Source organism: Medicago sativa, chromosome 1 (genome assembly GCF_051527215.1).
Source record: "Medicago sativa cultivar Bolivia chromosome 1, Bolivia_mono, whole genome shotgun sequence".
Taxonomy (NCBI): Eukaryota; Viridiplantae; Streptophyta; class Magnoliopsida; order Fabales; family Fabaceae; genus Medicago; species Medicago sativa.
Genome location: NC_140749.1, coordinates 80,704,203 through 80,719,107, shown reverse-complemented (window position 1 = coordinate 80,719,107; position 14,905 = coordinate 80,704,203). Strand labels below are relative to the sequence as shown.

The window sequence follows — 14,905 nt, the reverse complement described above, 5'->3', positions numbered from 1 at the left end:
GTTGACTGCCGTTCGGAAGACTTTTTAAATTGGTTAATCAATTTAAAAAATAATTTAATTGATCTAAAATATGTCGAACGATAGTTAACTACTGTTGGAGGCGAGCGGCAGTTAAGTGCCGCTTGACCAAGGACACTTGCGATCAATTATAATAAAAACGAAACAGAAGTGCACTCAAGAAAGTTGTTGCATATTATTTACATAAATGAAATGAGAGTTTAGAGCCTGATCTAGTGACTCTGGTTACTGCAATTACTTATTTGCCATTATTTTCTTTACAGACAATGGACCACATACATACACAATAAATACACATTGTCGTGGCTCTCTAATCTTGACATCCTAAGTTATCTCTCACTATGGAGATTTTCTGTCAAGTAATAAAAATGAAATCAAGCAAAGTGAGTAAAATAGTTTTCCCAGTCAGGTGACTGACCATGTTTATCTCCAATGCTTTACATAAATATGGCTTGCAGAAGAAACTTGTGATATTAACATTCATGTTGACTGTACAAAAGGAATGTGGTGATTGGAAATTGGAGTCTTTGTCCTCAAGACTTTCAATTAGGATGCTTGAGGATGTAAGAATTTAGGCTAACAACCCTATACGCCTCTCTGCAAATGATGAGGGGTTTATGAGAAATCAGAACAATTCAAGGAAAAAAAAATGGAAATTTATATATGGAATGAGTTTGCATTCATTACCTCCGGTGGTTATCAGCTTCTCCACACGAGAAACTATGTGTTTTCCATAAGTGTATCGCTTCAGGGCATTTAAGTGAACCTTGATGCGAGAAAGGATCAGCTCAAGACTCTGGTCATCACAAGTCTCAAGAACCTTTTGCACAACATAATTTCCAAAAGGGTCTTTCATCATAGCCTGCATATTGCATGCCATATTCACTTAGAACCTCTGATTTGATAAATGTACAAAACAATGTAGTTGGCAGTTGAACTTTTACTTGAAATATATTGAAGTGTAACCCTTAAAATCGTTTTTCTTCCTACAAGCCTTCTTTTGGCAATGCAGACAAGCCCCAGAAAACAATTATTATTGTCTAGTAACATATCTATCATATCAGTATTATTATCAGTTCTCTATACTTCTCCCATTTTCCACTAAATCCCTCTTTTTTAAACAATTTAAAAAAAAAAAGATTTATTGATGTAAAGCCTCTATAACTCCATGACAACAAGCAATTTACAGAGTTCTCAAGCACTTCTAATTTGCAAGGAATGTTCATATTTTAACAGTTATCCATTTTCAGTTGTTATTATGAAATATAAAATAGGATTGTCTTCATGACTTCTCTAACTCTCTTGTCTTTGCTTGTGAATATTTTGGAGGGTTTCTACTATTGATATACAACAAGATTAGAAAGTTTCATTGTATTTATGGGGCCCTTTTAGGCTGTTCGAAAAAATAAAAAGGCAACTGAATGCTATAAAGTATAAAGCACCTAAATGGAGCAAGCCTGAGGAAGGATCGGATCCATTGTGGATCTATTGCAGGCAGTCTTATGTTGCACTAATAAGAGGCTGATTGCATGACTCAAACTCGTGACCATAGGCAGTCTTATGTTGCACTATTACGAGGCTGATTGCATGACTCAAACTCGTGACCACCTAGTGACATAGTAGCAACTACAACCGTTGTTTGTGACAATGCTTCCTTTCTTTTTAGGCTATGTTTGGTAGCTACTTAAAAACAAGATAAAATTTAGGGTTCTTAAACGGAAAACTTGGGAAGGGAAACTGAACACAAATGAACGGGTTCTTGAAAAATGTTTGCACGATAGTTCTAGTTATAAACTAACCTCTTCAGCTGATAATAAATTGACACGAAGATATTTGAATAACAGATAATCTCCAGCCTCAGAAAAATGAAATATTAAACAATATAAGAGGTGAAAAGGGGGACATACTTGCAAGGGCTCATTCTCATCAGAGGTACCAAGCATTTCATTCACCAAAATTTGACGTTCTTCAGAAGAGCCGAAAGCCAAACACTTCTCGATGACATTAGAAGCAAACTTTTGCTGGCTCATCTTAACAATTTGTCCAGCAAGCTTGCTGATAACAATAGTCCGTTCATTTGGTTTACCATGTTCGAGGATGTGCTACAAAAGAAAAGTACGGTATGGAAGTAGCAGCAGGGTTAGTAAAAAAAATGTAGCACAAGTAATAACTAACATTACAAAACAAAAAGCGAGCAATTTCAATTCTCTAAAATTCAATATGTTGATAATTTCAGCTAAAACATCAAGACAGTGAGATGAAACCCAAAACTTTAATCAAATTATCACAAAGGTATCAACATGTCAACCGCACCCATGACCATAATACTACTCATATATAACTCAATAATGAAACCCCTATAAATTAGCTGGAATAATAGCTGCAAGTAGCAGAATATATAATCGAAAGAAATGTCTAATCAGTCAATTCATATCATTTAGGGGTGTGGGGAAGTGATGTTGATCAACCAGTAATAGTGATGGCAGCAGATGGAGAATGTGTGAACATGTAGATGATAAATTAACCGTCAATAACTGGAAGCTAGTTGAAATAATGCTAGAACATATAATTGGTTCAAATTGGAAGGTATGGAGGTGTGCTAATTCTATAACAATGGGCTAGAGGTTTGATGTCCAAAATGTTTCATTGCAAGGAGTTTATTTTATTACATAGAGTCTGTGCTCCATCACATTTTGTTTTCATTGATTGATGTATGAATTTTGTTCAATTCAATGTATTAAGGTGTAAGATGAAAGATGACATATTGTAAAGAGTGTGACGTTGAGCATCCATGTACTCTATTTTAATTTTCATAAATCTTTTGTTGATTAAAAAAAGTAACATAATGGTGTCTATTCATATAATTTTGGGAAATATGAACATGCCTGAGGTTTGGCCGAAGGCCTGGGACGTTGCAACATAAAATGATATGATCCCAATGAAAAACCACATGAACAAAGTATAGACAATGTGCATTAGATCTAAAATGCTATTTTCTGGCAAATAAGGGAGGTAGCATATGTCCAACAATTCTGTCAGAAGATTACTGCTCCAGATTCCAGTCTTTCATTCTTACCAAGGATGATCCTAAAATAGATAAGAGCCTAAGACCTAAGACAGAATGAACAGCAGGATTTCTTCTAAAATGGTTCAAGAGTCAAGAGATAACCAAAGTCATGAAACTATACTGCATGTTACGAGTGCAGAAATACAAGTGCACAATTGTCAAAGCATAAAACATGAATCAAAGTGCTAATGTATATTACTTATCGACGTCGTCTACCATGTAAAATAAACTCATACGAAAATGTTACAAACCTGAATAACATAATTTCCATATTGATCCTGTGCTAAAGTGCAGACAGATTGCATGATTTCTTCCATGATAATTTCTTGTGTTTTTAGATCATCGCAGTGTTCTAGAACCCTCTGTTAGGATCCATGTAAACTGTTAATTGTCAAATAAAATACTAAAAGAAATAAAGCTCATACTGTGTCAATAAAAGGTGAATAACATGTCCAATGGTCTAACCTGAATAACTCTGCACCCATAAGGATGAGTAGAAAGTGCAACAACTTGCCCATAAAAAGATGTGATGATAAACTGAATTCTATCCTGAGGGACACACTCTATACACTTCTGAATAACATGGTTTCCATTTTGGTCACGTACACATTTCATTATTGCACCACTAAGCTCTGACACCATTTGGCTCTGCTGATCAACATCAACCACCTCCAAGGCCTGTCAATAAATTTAGCAGAAGAGTTGAAATAGTACATTCATTTTACTACTTACTAATATTACCACAGTAAATAAGAACAAAATCCAATAAATCCTGATGTCTACAGACCTAAGGATGACTAAACCTTGAATGTTGGATGGATACCACTATAAAATCAAAACAAATTTCAGTACTACAGAAAGTGTAAACCAATACACAAGAATATCTCAAGTATTCCATTGTTTACTTAGTATTTAGTCAAGCATGCATCAGTTTATAAAAGAGCTAAGAAAAATAATCATGTTTGATATACAAAAAAGAGGTCACATTTACCTACAAACAGAGGCATTGAGATTTGACAAGGAAAAACAGACCATCTTATACAAAAATATATCGGATTTTAAGAGTTAGGCATGAGTTGACGAATATGGAGTTATTTGAGAATATAAGCTTAAAAAGCACCTTCTGAATCACTCTGCAACCATACATTTGCAGACTAAGAGGTAAAACATGACCTGTAAGTTGGTTGGCCAATTCCTTTCTTTGACTATCAGTACCGTGCTCAAAAAACTGTAATATTGCAATGACAAAGTGTGAAATTCTAACAATCCAAATAAAAAGAGCATATTTATGACACTACTATCAGCATAAAGGGAAAAAAAAGAAGCTAAATATACTTTCTGTATGACATAATTGCCAAAGACATCAGTCATCAAGCCACGTGCATGAGGAATAATCTCAGGAAATATCTTGGTCTTCTCTTCTACCGAAGCTGTTTCTAATTTCTGCTGAATAAAGCGGCTACCATACTGATCAGTACTGCATTATAGCACATATTATCAATTCAGATTTCCAAAGACATGCCACTAGAAACAATAGTGGAGGTTCAAAATCATACCTGAACTGTACCACATGATCAGTTATATCCGAAAGTTCAAAAGGTTTGGTTTTGTTGTTCTTGAACTCATCGAGCAAGGATGAAGCAAACCTACTCTCCATGTTATTGCCAATATCAGCATGCCATGAGCTGCCAGACCCTCCCATAGAACTTCTCATCATAGAATTTATGTGTGAGATTCGTTCATTCTCAAACAGTGGATTTCCAGATCCAAGAGAAGGAAGTGAGGAATTTGATATCTGCTTTCCTGAATGTGGCATTCCAAGACCATATGGCTGACTCCCAAATAACCCTTGATTAAGAAGCCCAGATTTGCTAAGAAGTGGGAGTTCATACTGTTGCTTTTGTTGACTAAGAAGAGTCTCGAGATATGCTTTCCGAAGTCCCTCTAAGTCTCCATGTTGTGAAGCATCAGAAAAATTTCTCATTTGAAAAGGATCTCTACTCATCCCATGCATGGAGTACTCCGAACTTTGCTGCAAGCATTGGATGATACGTGGGTCCAGAGTTGCAGAATTGAATTCAGAACCTACTTGATTTCCCAGTGCATCTATATTGTGTCCATCTCTACGACTCCTCAAAGCTGGAATTGAATAATGAACAGTTAGGTCCAACTAATAACACTAAACTTCACTGAGCTTAAACTAATTCACTCAAACATATTTAAGCGTGCGCGCGCTCACACACACACACACACAAAAAGAGAGAGAGAGAGAGAGAGAGAGAGAGAGGAGACCTGTCTCAAGATGATTATTGTACACATTATTCAATGTTGTGTTTGCAGGATATGCACCAGGAACTTGGCCAGCAAAATCTATACTTGGCAAAGTTGTTAAGTTTCCAGAAGAATGCACATTTGATCGAAGATTAGCATAAGAAGCAGTTTTTTTCAGTAGATTGACTCTTTCATTCAAACTAAATGTGTTACGGTCTGTTGCAAGCTCATTATGTTTGGGCAAATTAACATTGTTTGGTGTGCTCAACATAACATTAGCATTAGCATGATTATCAACTTCAACTTGCAGCTTAGATTTCAAAAGACTATCTTGTTCTGCACGTCTAACACCTGATAAATTTAACCCAGACAAAGAGGACACCATATCGGCGAGATCGGTCATATTGGAAGAGTGACCATTGTGGTTACTCAACCCAATATTTTCAGCAGAGAACACTTTGCTACCCATTTGAGGAACTCCAGATCCAATAGGTCTTCCAATAACATGCGATTCAGGGGTCGTCGATCTTGACAAAGAAGAACCCACAACAGATGAAAAACTGTGAGAATTTACACCGTGGTTCTGAAGTCCGACCAAACCTGGGGTAGAGGCTGATGAACGCAACCCCTCCAGGGGCTCACGATCAACAATGCCAGTTGGGTTCCTTATATCACCAAATGCATTGTGACTTGCTGGACGTGACATATTGCTGGACAAAGCAGGTTGATCAAATCCATCCTGCTAAAACATTAACTTCAAATATAAGTGTAATAAAATGCTAATGGTAGAATAATACAAGCAATAAATAGGATCAACTTTATCAATTTATTTGCTTTAAATTATGAAAGTGAATTTATTTTTTCCATCTTATTGGATGGGTTATGATTGGAAAAATCAAGACCACAACAAAAGCAATCAGGATAAATGAATAACCTGAAAAATGTCTGAATAACATGTCTTTCTCGCACCAAGACCAGTTCCCGGCATTCTTGTCATACCATCCATATGTCTCTCAAGTAACTGAGTTGAACTCTGCCTGGAGAGATTTCGTCCACTGGCTTTCCTCAGTTCCATCAAATCATCTTCTGTTTGTTGTACAGAAAATCCCGGTTGCATCGAAAATAGCGATGAACTATCACCGTTCGGGGTTGCATTCTTCCTCCAATCCCCAAATCTTTCAATCGAAGATGACCCACCACCAGCTTGAAACCTTTGTGCAACACGCCAATCTTCTTTTGACAATAACGGTGGTGGTAACCTAGGATTAATGCTCTCATGCGAGTAATAATACGAAAGATAAGCCGGATGTGATCGAATCTCATCCTCAGTCAAAACTCCATCATTATTATTACTCTTCCCGCTATTATTAGCTCTATAATCGAAGTTTCTCAAACTACCAAAAGCACTTAACGATCCCTCAACTGTTGGAGGCGCACTTCCACTCCTATAAATATCGTAACCACGTTCTCGATTAATAAACTGTTGATTGCGCTGCTCTTGCAATATCCTTTCTAGCTCACTCTGCAATGTGTCTTCAAGTGTCCTATTCGGTAAATCCAATGTTTGCACATCCACCTTACTCCCACCGGCCATCTCCAACTCTAAAGTAGAAGTCACCTATGAATGCCACAAAAGAACAAACTACTCAATCTACTTTCTTGTTACCATAAAACCAAACAAAACATAAGAAAACAATGATCATGATTAATTCTCTTTCACTATATCATCCAAAAGCTAAAAATCTACCTAAAATTAAAGGTCATAATCTCTGTAGCACATACACTTCTGATGAAAGGCGTGTTTGGTATCCGACCCATGTCAGTATTATGTCTGGTTTCCGTGTCTGTGTCATGTCAGTGCTTCATTGACCATAACTACATCAAACACAATTTCAACTATTTTATTTATTGTTTAAAAAAAAAAAAACATTTTATTTATTTAATTTACCCATAAATATAAAAAAAATCAACTTTATATTTTTTATTGTACACATTAAAAAAGCCAACAACTCAGGCTACTTTCTAATTGCCACGAAACCAAACAAAACATAAGAAAAACAATGATCATGTTAATTCTCTTTCACTGTATAATCTGAAAATCTACTAAAAATTAAAGGCAGCATATACATTATGGAAGGCGTGTTCGGTGTCCGACACATGTTATTATAGGCCATAATTACAACAAAGACAATTTCAACTATTCTATTTCTTTAATTTATCCATAAATCAATGGAGAAATTCCAATTACAATATAGAAAACAAAAATCATACCTGAGAGACTCCCTTAACAGCTCAAAATGAACCTTCACATCAATATAACGAAATTCGAAATCTGATCCTGTCTGAAATGAAAATTGAGAATCCATATCGAATTAATGCGCAAAATTATGTACATTTCTACATAATTCATAACTCATTGATTTGATTTATTTACGTAATAAGAAATACAGATTTTATCTTATTTGTTTTATGTATAAGAAATTGTTGCAGGTAGAGATTTTCAATAAAGAAAAAGATCAATCAATTATAAGTTACCGTTTTGGGAAGCTGGAAATCGTTAGTTTTTCTGTTCTGAATCCGAAATAGAAGAATTCTGTGAAAAGTGATTTTGCAGAGAGATGTTCGTGGGCTAGAAATTGGGCTTTTTTGTCTTTGGTTTTTTTGTTTATTGGGATTTACTAATAACGCCCCCTTTACTCATACACTAATGCTTTATTTAAATGTTTCTTTTACAATAAATTGAAGCTCTAATCAAAACAACATGGACTCTAAAACCAAAACTTAACTACATAATCATGGTACTTAATAGGTATCCATTGGAGGAAAAACAAAAATGGTGCTTCAGGAGAAAAAGTGGCTTTACTAAGCACTTTCCGCGGTAATTATACAAAGTTATTAATAAATGATACAGGATGAAGTTATTAGTTTGATTCATTTAATAAATAAATTTAAGGTGTTGGGTTGGAGAAATAAATAGAGTGATTATTAAGTACTATCATTTAAAAATAGAGGGAAATGAGTTGTGTGTTACTGTTATTAATAATTTTTGTAGAGCATAACCTTTCAATTTTTGTAGTATTCTTTTGGAATTCACCACTACTTTTATCATATCATTGATTTAAACCAAATATATTTCTTCATCACTTATCCTATCAATATATGTAGGACCTAGCATTTCTAGTTGAGGTGTCCTTGCGAGCTAACAAATTTTTGTATTTTTATGCACTTTTCACTCCTTTCACAATCCAAGATTATTGTTGCTTTCCCTTCTATACAACCCATGTCTAATCTTGAATGACAACAACAAATCCATTCTTTTTCCAATAGTTGAAGTTCAACTTAATGATAATGTTCACGTACTCATAACAATAATTTATTTCGGTTACCAACTTCATCATTGAGTGCGTTTTTTTTTTTATGATTAAAGTATCTCAGAAAATGCGTCACTAAAATCAATATGGTCTTAGTAATTGCATATGAAAATCACTTGTGCAAAATTGAGGAATACATGTGAAAAACCCATGAATTGTCGTATTCATTAATTGACTTGACAATAAATCATTGAATACATGCGTAAAATAATTGTACATGAAAATTCTTTTCAGATTAGACAAAATGCCCTACTCAAAAACATGAGCTGCACTTCACAAGCCTAGCTAATGAACTGTGCTGTCTTGAATGAAAATTACTATAAAGATGTCATTCTTATCCATTGTGTATTTCTATTTGTGCTGTATCATTTACCTTGGAACATTTTTTGTAAGTGACATATTGTTGTATTATATGGTCACGGATTGGAGATCCTTTATCAAGATATGCAATAGACATTTTCAACTAAAATAAAATACTCTTTAACAAATTCATTTGAACACTTCTTACAAACTCTCAAAAGTGTTTCTCTCCACAATCTATATTACCAACATTTCAAACCTGAGCAAAACTTTTTATGATATGGTAACAACAAATAATAGTAACAGAATGAGGAAGCCACAACTTGACAAAAATTGACTCAAAATTGGGATGTGTAACCAAACAGATAGAATATTGAAAAGGGTAGATACTAGCAAATAACTCTCATTTTCCACACAACTTCATCCACTCAAACTCTTAACAATCTCTGCGAGGGCTGAGTACGTTCCAACGGAAGAACACGCAACACCTACTATAATAATTGTAATGCAAAGTCCTGCCTGTAGACATATGAAACGAAAGTCGAGTCACACACAATTTCTTGTAGCACGTATTCATCCAGACATGACAGTTACATTCAAAGGTGTATTAGTCAAGTGTCATACCTGTATCCGCGTTACTTTCCCCCGCAAAATTCTTAGGTAACAAACACATGGCAATATCAAAGTCTGTAAACAAGGTTGATATATATTAGTTAACAAAATGCTATGGTCAATAATTCTAGGAGCAATAATATAAAAACTGAAGGAAACTTACTACAAGCATTGTAAGTAATGATCCAATCAAGGACATCACCAAACCTGCAAAGAATAATTAGACATGTTATTGCTATAACATAGTGCAACTATGTCACATTACTATGATTGATTGATTAAGAAACTAATGAATTTGACTATCATAGTATCATGCAATAGATTGATTAAGACTCACCAAAAAAGGGAACTGAGAGACCGATAACAAGGGTAGAAAATACAAGGCCTGTTCTGATGAAAATGGAAAATAGGTAAGACTTGGCATGGTTTGCTGGTATCAACTCTTCAAGACTCATTGCCACTGGAGATATAGTCAATGCATACGTGATTCTAGTTAAGAAAAACCATCTTTCATCATCTGCAGTGTGAGAAACTAAGAATACTATATGAAGAGAATGCAAGAGATAATAACATGTCATAAAATCCCAGTTCAAATATTGTATGTAACTTGGAAGTATTTTTTTAGTGTGGAAACAAAATTATTCTATATGATGAATAATCTTTTCCATCTAAATGCATGCACACATATAAAGGATATTTGGTAAATGGATTAACCACCTGCAAAAATAAAAGTAGCAGACGATAATGTTAGAAATGTATATGGTTTATATGTCATAGTATAATCTACTAAGAAAATATCTGCAATTAAATGTAGAATCGGTATACCGTAGTCCAGACAGCAATCTTGGTTGCAACCAAGTCTTGAGGCAGGTTAAGGGTGAACTGAGAGAGTGTATCTTCTCCAAACATTTTGTATCCCATAACAGCACCACCAGCATATAGTAAGGTACAAACTCCGAAACTAAGAGAGAAAAAAGAAAATCATACATTGTATTAGATAGATTCAGAAAGAGAACTATTCTTCAGAAGAAAATAAGAAAACTTATGTGACATCATATATTCAAAATCTAGACTCATTCATTCAAAACTATAAAAAATGGCTTAAATTAATCTTTGGTGTACCATGCTACTAGCACTGCAGGGAATTGGTTTGGTTTTGCCATTGATGTGTAAATATTTGGGAACACAGCATGTCCTGAATAACAGTAACCATAGAGACCAATGGCAACAGGAAGAGTTCCAAGATTCAGTGTTGTCCCTGAGCGTTGAAAGCCGACGTCTTCTATGCCAATCCATAACAAGCACAGAACCACTAAAACTGATGCAATAACTCCACCAGCTATAACAAACATTGTAAATGTTAATAAAACTCACCGAAAAATTAAGTCATTACTTGGATAAAAATAAGTGTTACCTGAGATGTAACTAAGAACACTTAAGTCGCGGAGCCAAACTGTAGGAAGAACAGCCAAGGCTGCAACCACAGCAAACAATGTTTGTGGATTCAATTCAATTCCCCCTAAATTTAAGTATGCATTTGGAAACAAGGAAGCCAAGTTGTCTCCCTCCAAAATTATATATTCAATACAACAGCCCTGCATGACGACATAGTTTTAATGAACAACGCTAATGATCAAAGGTATCTGAAACATTAGTCAATTCCAAATTTCAGAAGGTCGAATTTAAGAGTGAAACATAGAAAGATATCATGGATCATATTATTACATAAATGAAAATAAGTAAGACTCTAAATGGAATACAAATTGAGTGAAGACAGGTGTACTTACATATAATTCGATGTATAATACTATCTGCATCCACACAACAAGGAGAAATCATACGAAATTGAGATTAGACACCAACACAAACCACCAAACACATTCAATAAAAAAGGTAAAAGATCACAAGAGTATTTAGATGAGCATGAAGATTGACTTACTGAAATAGCAATTCGTCCAGCAGTACCAAAAGCAGCTTGGCCAATATCGGGGTATGTTTCAAGACCAGGCTCACTGTCCAAGCAGGAACGCAAGAGCAATCCAGTATAAAAGGAAAGAATTCCAAAAATGAATAAGATGGAAAGTCCTACCCATCCACCTTCTTTAGCAGCATAAGGGGTTGAAAGGATTCCTACTCCACAAAGGACATTTATGCCTGCAAAATCAAAAATAACAACAAGGCATACACAAATTGGTGATTTTCAGTGCATTGCTTAGTTGTCAAGTATGTGATGTCAATAAATAAATGCACATATTCTCAAATCAGCATATCTCAAGTTTTCACATACAGGTCATTTTTAAATATGATGAAGTTGATCAGGAAAAATATTCAACAACTTGGTAAAAATTGAACAAAATCTGTAACAAAGAGGGGACTTGTCTGTTTCCCCCCTCTAAGAATATGGATTGAGTCTAACTCAACACTTCAAAACCGATTTGTACAGCGGTGACAGCCCTTATAAACACATTTTCAGTCATATATCATACATAAGTATAGCAAGAGCAAGCGAAGGTTCAATAACAAACCATTAAGCACAGCTTGTCCAAAAGAGCAGTGGCGAGAAGGAACTTCATGAGAAATCTTGGATTCTTTCTTAAGCAAAGAAGACCTTCTAGAAAGGGGAGGAAGCAAGGTGTGAGAGCTGCGTCTTTGGTGCTTCTCCTCTTCTGTTGGTTGTATCAGAGGTTTTGTGACTGAAGGAAGTACTTCCGGAGTGTGCCTCCTTGTTAGAGATGTGGAAAGAAAGGAACTGCTTAATCTTGTAAGTGAAGAATTTCCCAGAAATCCAATACTTGGTGATGGCACACTACTGTATAGATCAATAGATTGCCTGAAATTTCAATAACAATAACACAGCATTAGTATTTAGTTGATGCACTTAATTGATAAGACAGTAACCATTGTTCACCAAATCAATTCATAGAGGTAAAAAAACAAAGGTAGTTCAATAACAAGATTGTTTAAATTTTCAAACTTCTCGGCTCAACTTCTTGAGTATTGACACAATAGGTATTTTCTAGGATCAAGTGATTAATGAACTTCATTTAAGCTCAATTGGTTTGGGAGAGCCCCGGTTTGAATCCTGGCTCATCTCCTGACCGAGCTTCAGATTATGAGGACCCTCTTCCCATGGGTTAAGACCAGAAAAGAGATATATTCTATTCTCTTTATTAGCTGAAACTAGTGAATAAAGTTCATAAAGGAATTTCAGATGAATCACATCCACCAAAAAAAGTAAAACTACTTTACAAGGATTATATCAGAAAGTGAAGAAAAAGAAAAAGAAAGAAAAAATGACAAGTAAAACCATTATTTCCAGAAATTCCAAGGATTCCCTTTACACTTGCAGCAGAAACAGAAACAAACAAAAAGGTACGTGAAGTGACACACACACAGGTGCACTGAAATCTAGGGGGATTGAAAAAAGGACTTAACCTGTAACTCTGAGGCCATGATGGGTTATAAGAACTTTGTTTCCTCTGTGGTGGATTTTCATTTGAGTAATTTGAAGAATCAGAATCATTTCCATCATCATCTTTGTTAAAATCCTTATCATCTTCTTCATCACTTTCAATAATAAAACTGTTCTCTGAAGCTACTGAGTTTTTCATCTTCACTCTTCACCAACTATTCACCTTCACAAAAATAACCAAAATTACAAAACACAACACAAAAACTTCACATAACAGAACAAAATTTTTCCAATAATTAAAAATCCGGATCTGAATTAATTGGTATCCAAAATACAAACTGCATGGTTTGAACTTTGAATTTGAAAGCTTATTACATATTAAATATTTTAGCTCAGAAACTCTATGATAGAATTTCAGCTATGCATGCATATTTTAACAAAACTTATAAAGAAAACCAAAAAGGGAATTAATTAAGAATCAGAAAAGGCATAACATGAACGACACTTGTGCTTTTTGTTTACAAAACAAAACAAAGTGAAAATCTAGGAAAAGAGGAAGACAGAGAAAAGAAACAACTCAAGTAGGTACACGTACTTTCTCTCTTACAAGACACACACACTCTAGTAGACACTGATGGTTTTTATACAGCAGCTTTAAGCTTTTCTACTGTCTCTCTCTATGTCCAGAACAGAAACAACTTTTTTAGCAGTTAAATTATTACCATGTTATTTGTTATGGACACTTTTTATTTGTTTCTGATACTGCAGGTGCCTAACATAAATCTTAGCCGTACATTATATTATTATCGTGTGATTTACATTATTATGAGATAGTTGGATATATATCATACATTGATAGCCATTGCTATTGCATATGCTGGCATGGGCCCCTATTTTTTTTGTTTCTAGTCATAGGGAGTGATGTAAATTAACCCTTTGCGGTTTTTTTTTCTTTCTTTTCTTATAAGAAGTGTCTTCTTCTATTAAGCAGCACCAATGGTCGAGATGTTCTGGTGTCGGATACGTATCGTGTCCAATACATTGACACATATATTTTCTCAAATCTGTGTTGGTGTCTGTATTTAATGTGTTTTATAGGTCTTCTTTCAACTTTATTTAAATTGTTAGGCATCACTAGATAAACAAGTAGATTTATAATAATATCTGTATTTTGTTGTGTTTGTATGTGTAATACAATATATACAAATTGTCAATTTTTATTAATAATTTCATCTGTGAAGATAAGGTTTACTTGAGAGAGTGATCGATGAAATACAAGGACAATGTCCACTATCAAATGCTCTTTTCATAATTGTCACTACTTAGACTGTAATTTTTCATCATATAAGAGATGTACTATGTATGTAATACGCATCCAATTACATAAGGTTGGTACGATGATTTCGAATATAAAGGTACGCGTTTGATCTCTACGGAACAATAACATTTATCATTCAAAAATATACAACAATCAATCATCATTAGAGATGCAATATGTTAGAACAACAACCAGTAGTAACAGAAGATTAAAGTAAACAAAAGTAAAAGACAATGGACACCATCGATCTTTGTTAACGCAGTTCAGCCAATGATGCCTACATTTGCAACTATAGAGCAACTATAGTTTCATTAGTATTTCTTTGATGAATTAGAGTTTCATGTTACAAACAATATATAGTTATATACTACTACTATAATTCAAATTACAACAATACCCCTGAAACATATTCAACACAATACATAATAATATGTATATGTTGACCACTCCAAACTTCAAGAGCAAATTTATGAAAATAACCAACTTGAAGTGAGCTAAGAATGACAACATAGTGGAAGCAAACACATGAGTAACTA

The 14,905-nt window shown here is 34.5% G+C and overlaps 2 protein-coding genes across 9 annotated transcripts; both read right to left on the bottom strand.

The window, feature by feature from the left end:
* Window positions 1-169: 169 nt before the first annotated feature.
* On the bottom strand, window positions 170-7,929 carry PUM4 (pumilio 4). Of its 6 annotated transcripts, none has more exons than XM_085739664.1 (13): window positions 7,892-7,929; window positions 7,628-7,698; window positions 7,104-7,231; window positions 6,291-6,974; window positions 5,378-6,098; window positions 4,642-5,224; window positions 4,421-4,562; window positions 4,206-4,313; window positions 3,551-3,763; window positions 3,337-3,447; window positions 1,926-2,120; window positions 706-880; window positions 170-615 (listed from the first exon to the last, which is right to left on the bottom strand). In XM_085739664.1, the coding sequence occupies exons 4-13, from the start codon at window positions 6,948-6,950 to the stop codon at window positions 590-592; spliced, it is 2,934 nt and encodes a 977-aa protein (XP_085595790.1). In that variant the 5' UTR covers window positions 6,951-6,974; window positions 7,104-7,231; window positions 7,628-7,698; window positions 7,892-7,929; the 3' UTR covers window positions 170-589. The 6 variants fall into 6 exon arrangements, with proteins under 6 accessions (XP_085595790.1, XP_085595792.1, XP_085595788.1 ...); XM_085739666.1 differs by having other exon boundaries at window positions 5,378-6,095; XM_085739662.1 differs by having other exon boundaries at window positions 7,139-7,231.
* Window positions 7,930-9,183: 1,254 nt separating this feature from the next.
* LOC146958000 (amino acid transporter AVT1C-like) lies at window positions 9,184-13,868 on the bottom strand. 3 transcript variants are annotated; one of them, XM_085739661.1, is made up of 13 exons: window positions 13,774-13,868; window positions 13,075-13,274; window positions 12,165-12,469; window positions 11,579-11,793; window positions 11,427-11,450; window positions 11,054-11,234; window positions 10,762-10,978; window positions 10,465-10,600; window positions 10,337-10,356; window positions 9,977-10,122; window positions 9,803-9,846; window positions 9,652-9,714; window positions 9,184-9,546 (listed from the first exon to the last, which is right to left on the bottom strand). In XM_085739661.1, the coding sequence occupies exons 2-13, from the start codon at window positions 13,248-13,250 to the stop codon at window positions 9,448-9,450; spliced, it is 1,626 nt and encodes a 541-aa protein (XP_085595787.1). In that variant the 5' UTR covers window positions 13,251-13,274; window positions 13,774-13,868; the 3' UTR covers window positions 9,184-9,447. The 3 variants fall into 3 exon arrangements, with proteins under 3 accessions (XP_085595787.1, XP_085595785.1, XP_085595786.1); XM_085739659.1 differs by lacking the exon at window positions 13,774-13,868 and adding an exon at window positions 13,647-13,771; XM_085739660.1 differs by lacking the exon at window positions 13,774-13,868 and adding an exon at window positions 13,427-13,671.
* Window positions 13,869-14,905: the final 1,037 nt, after the last annotated feature.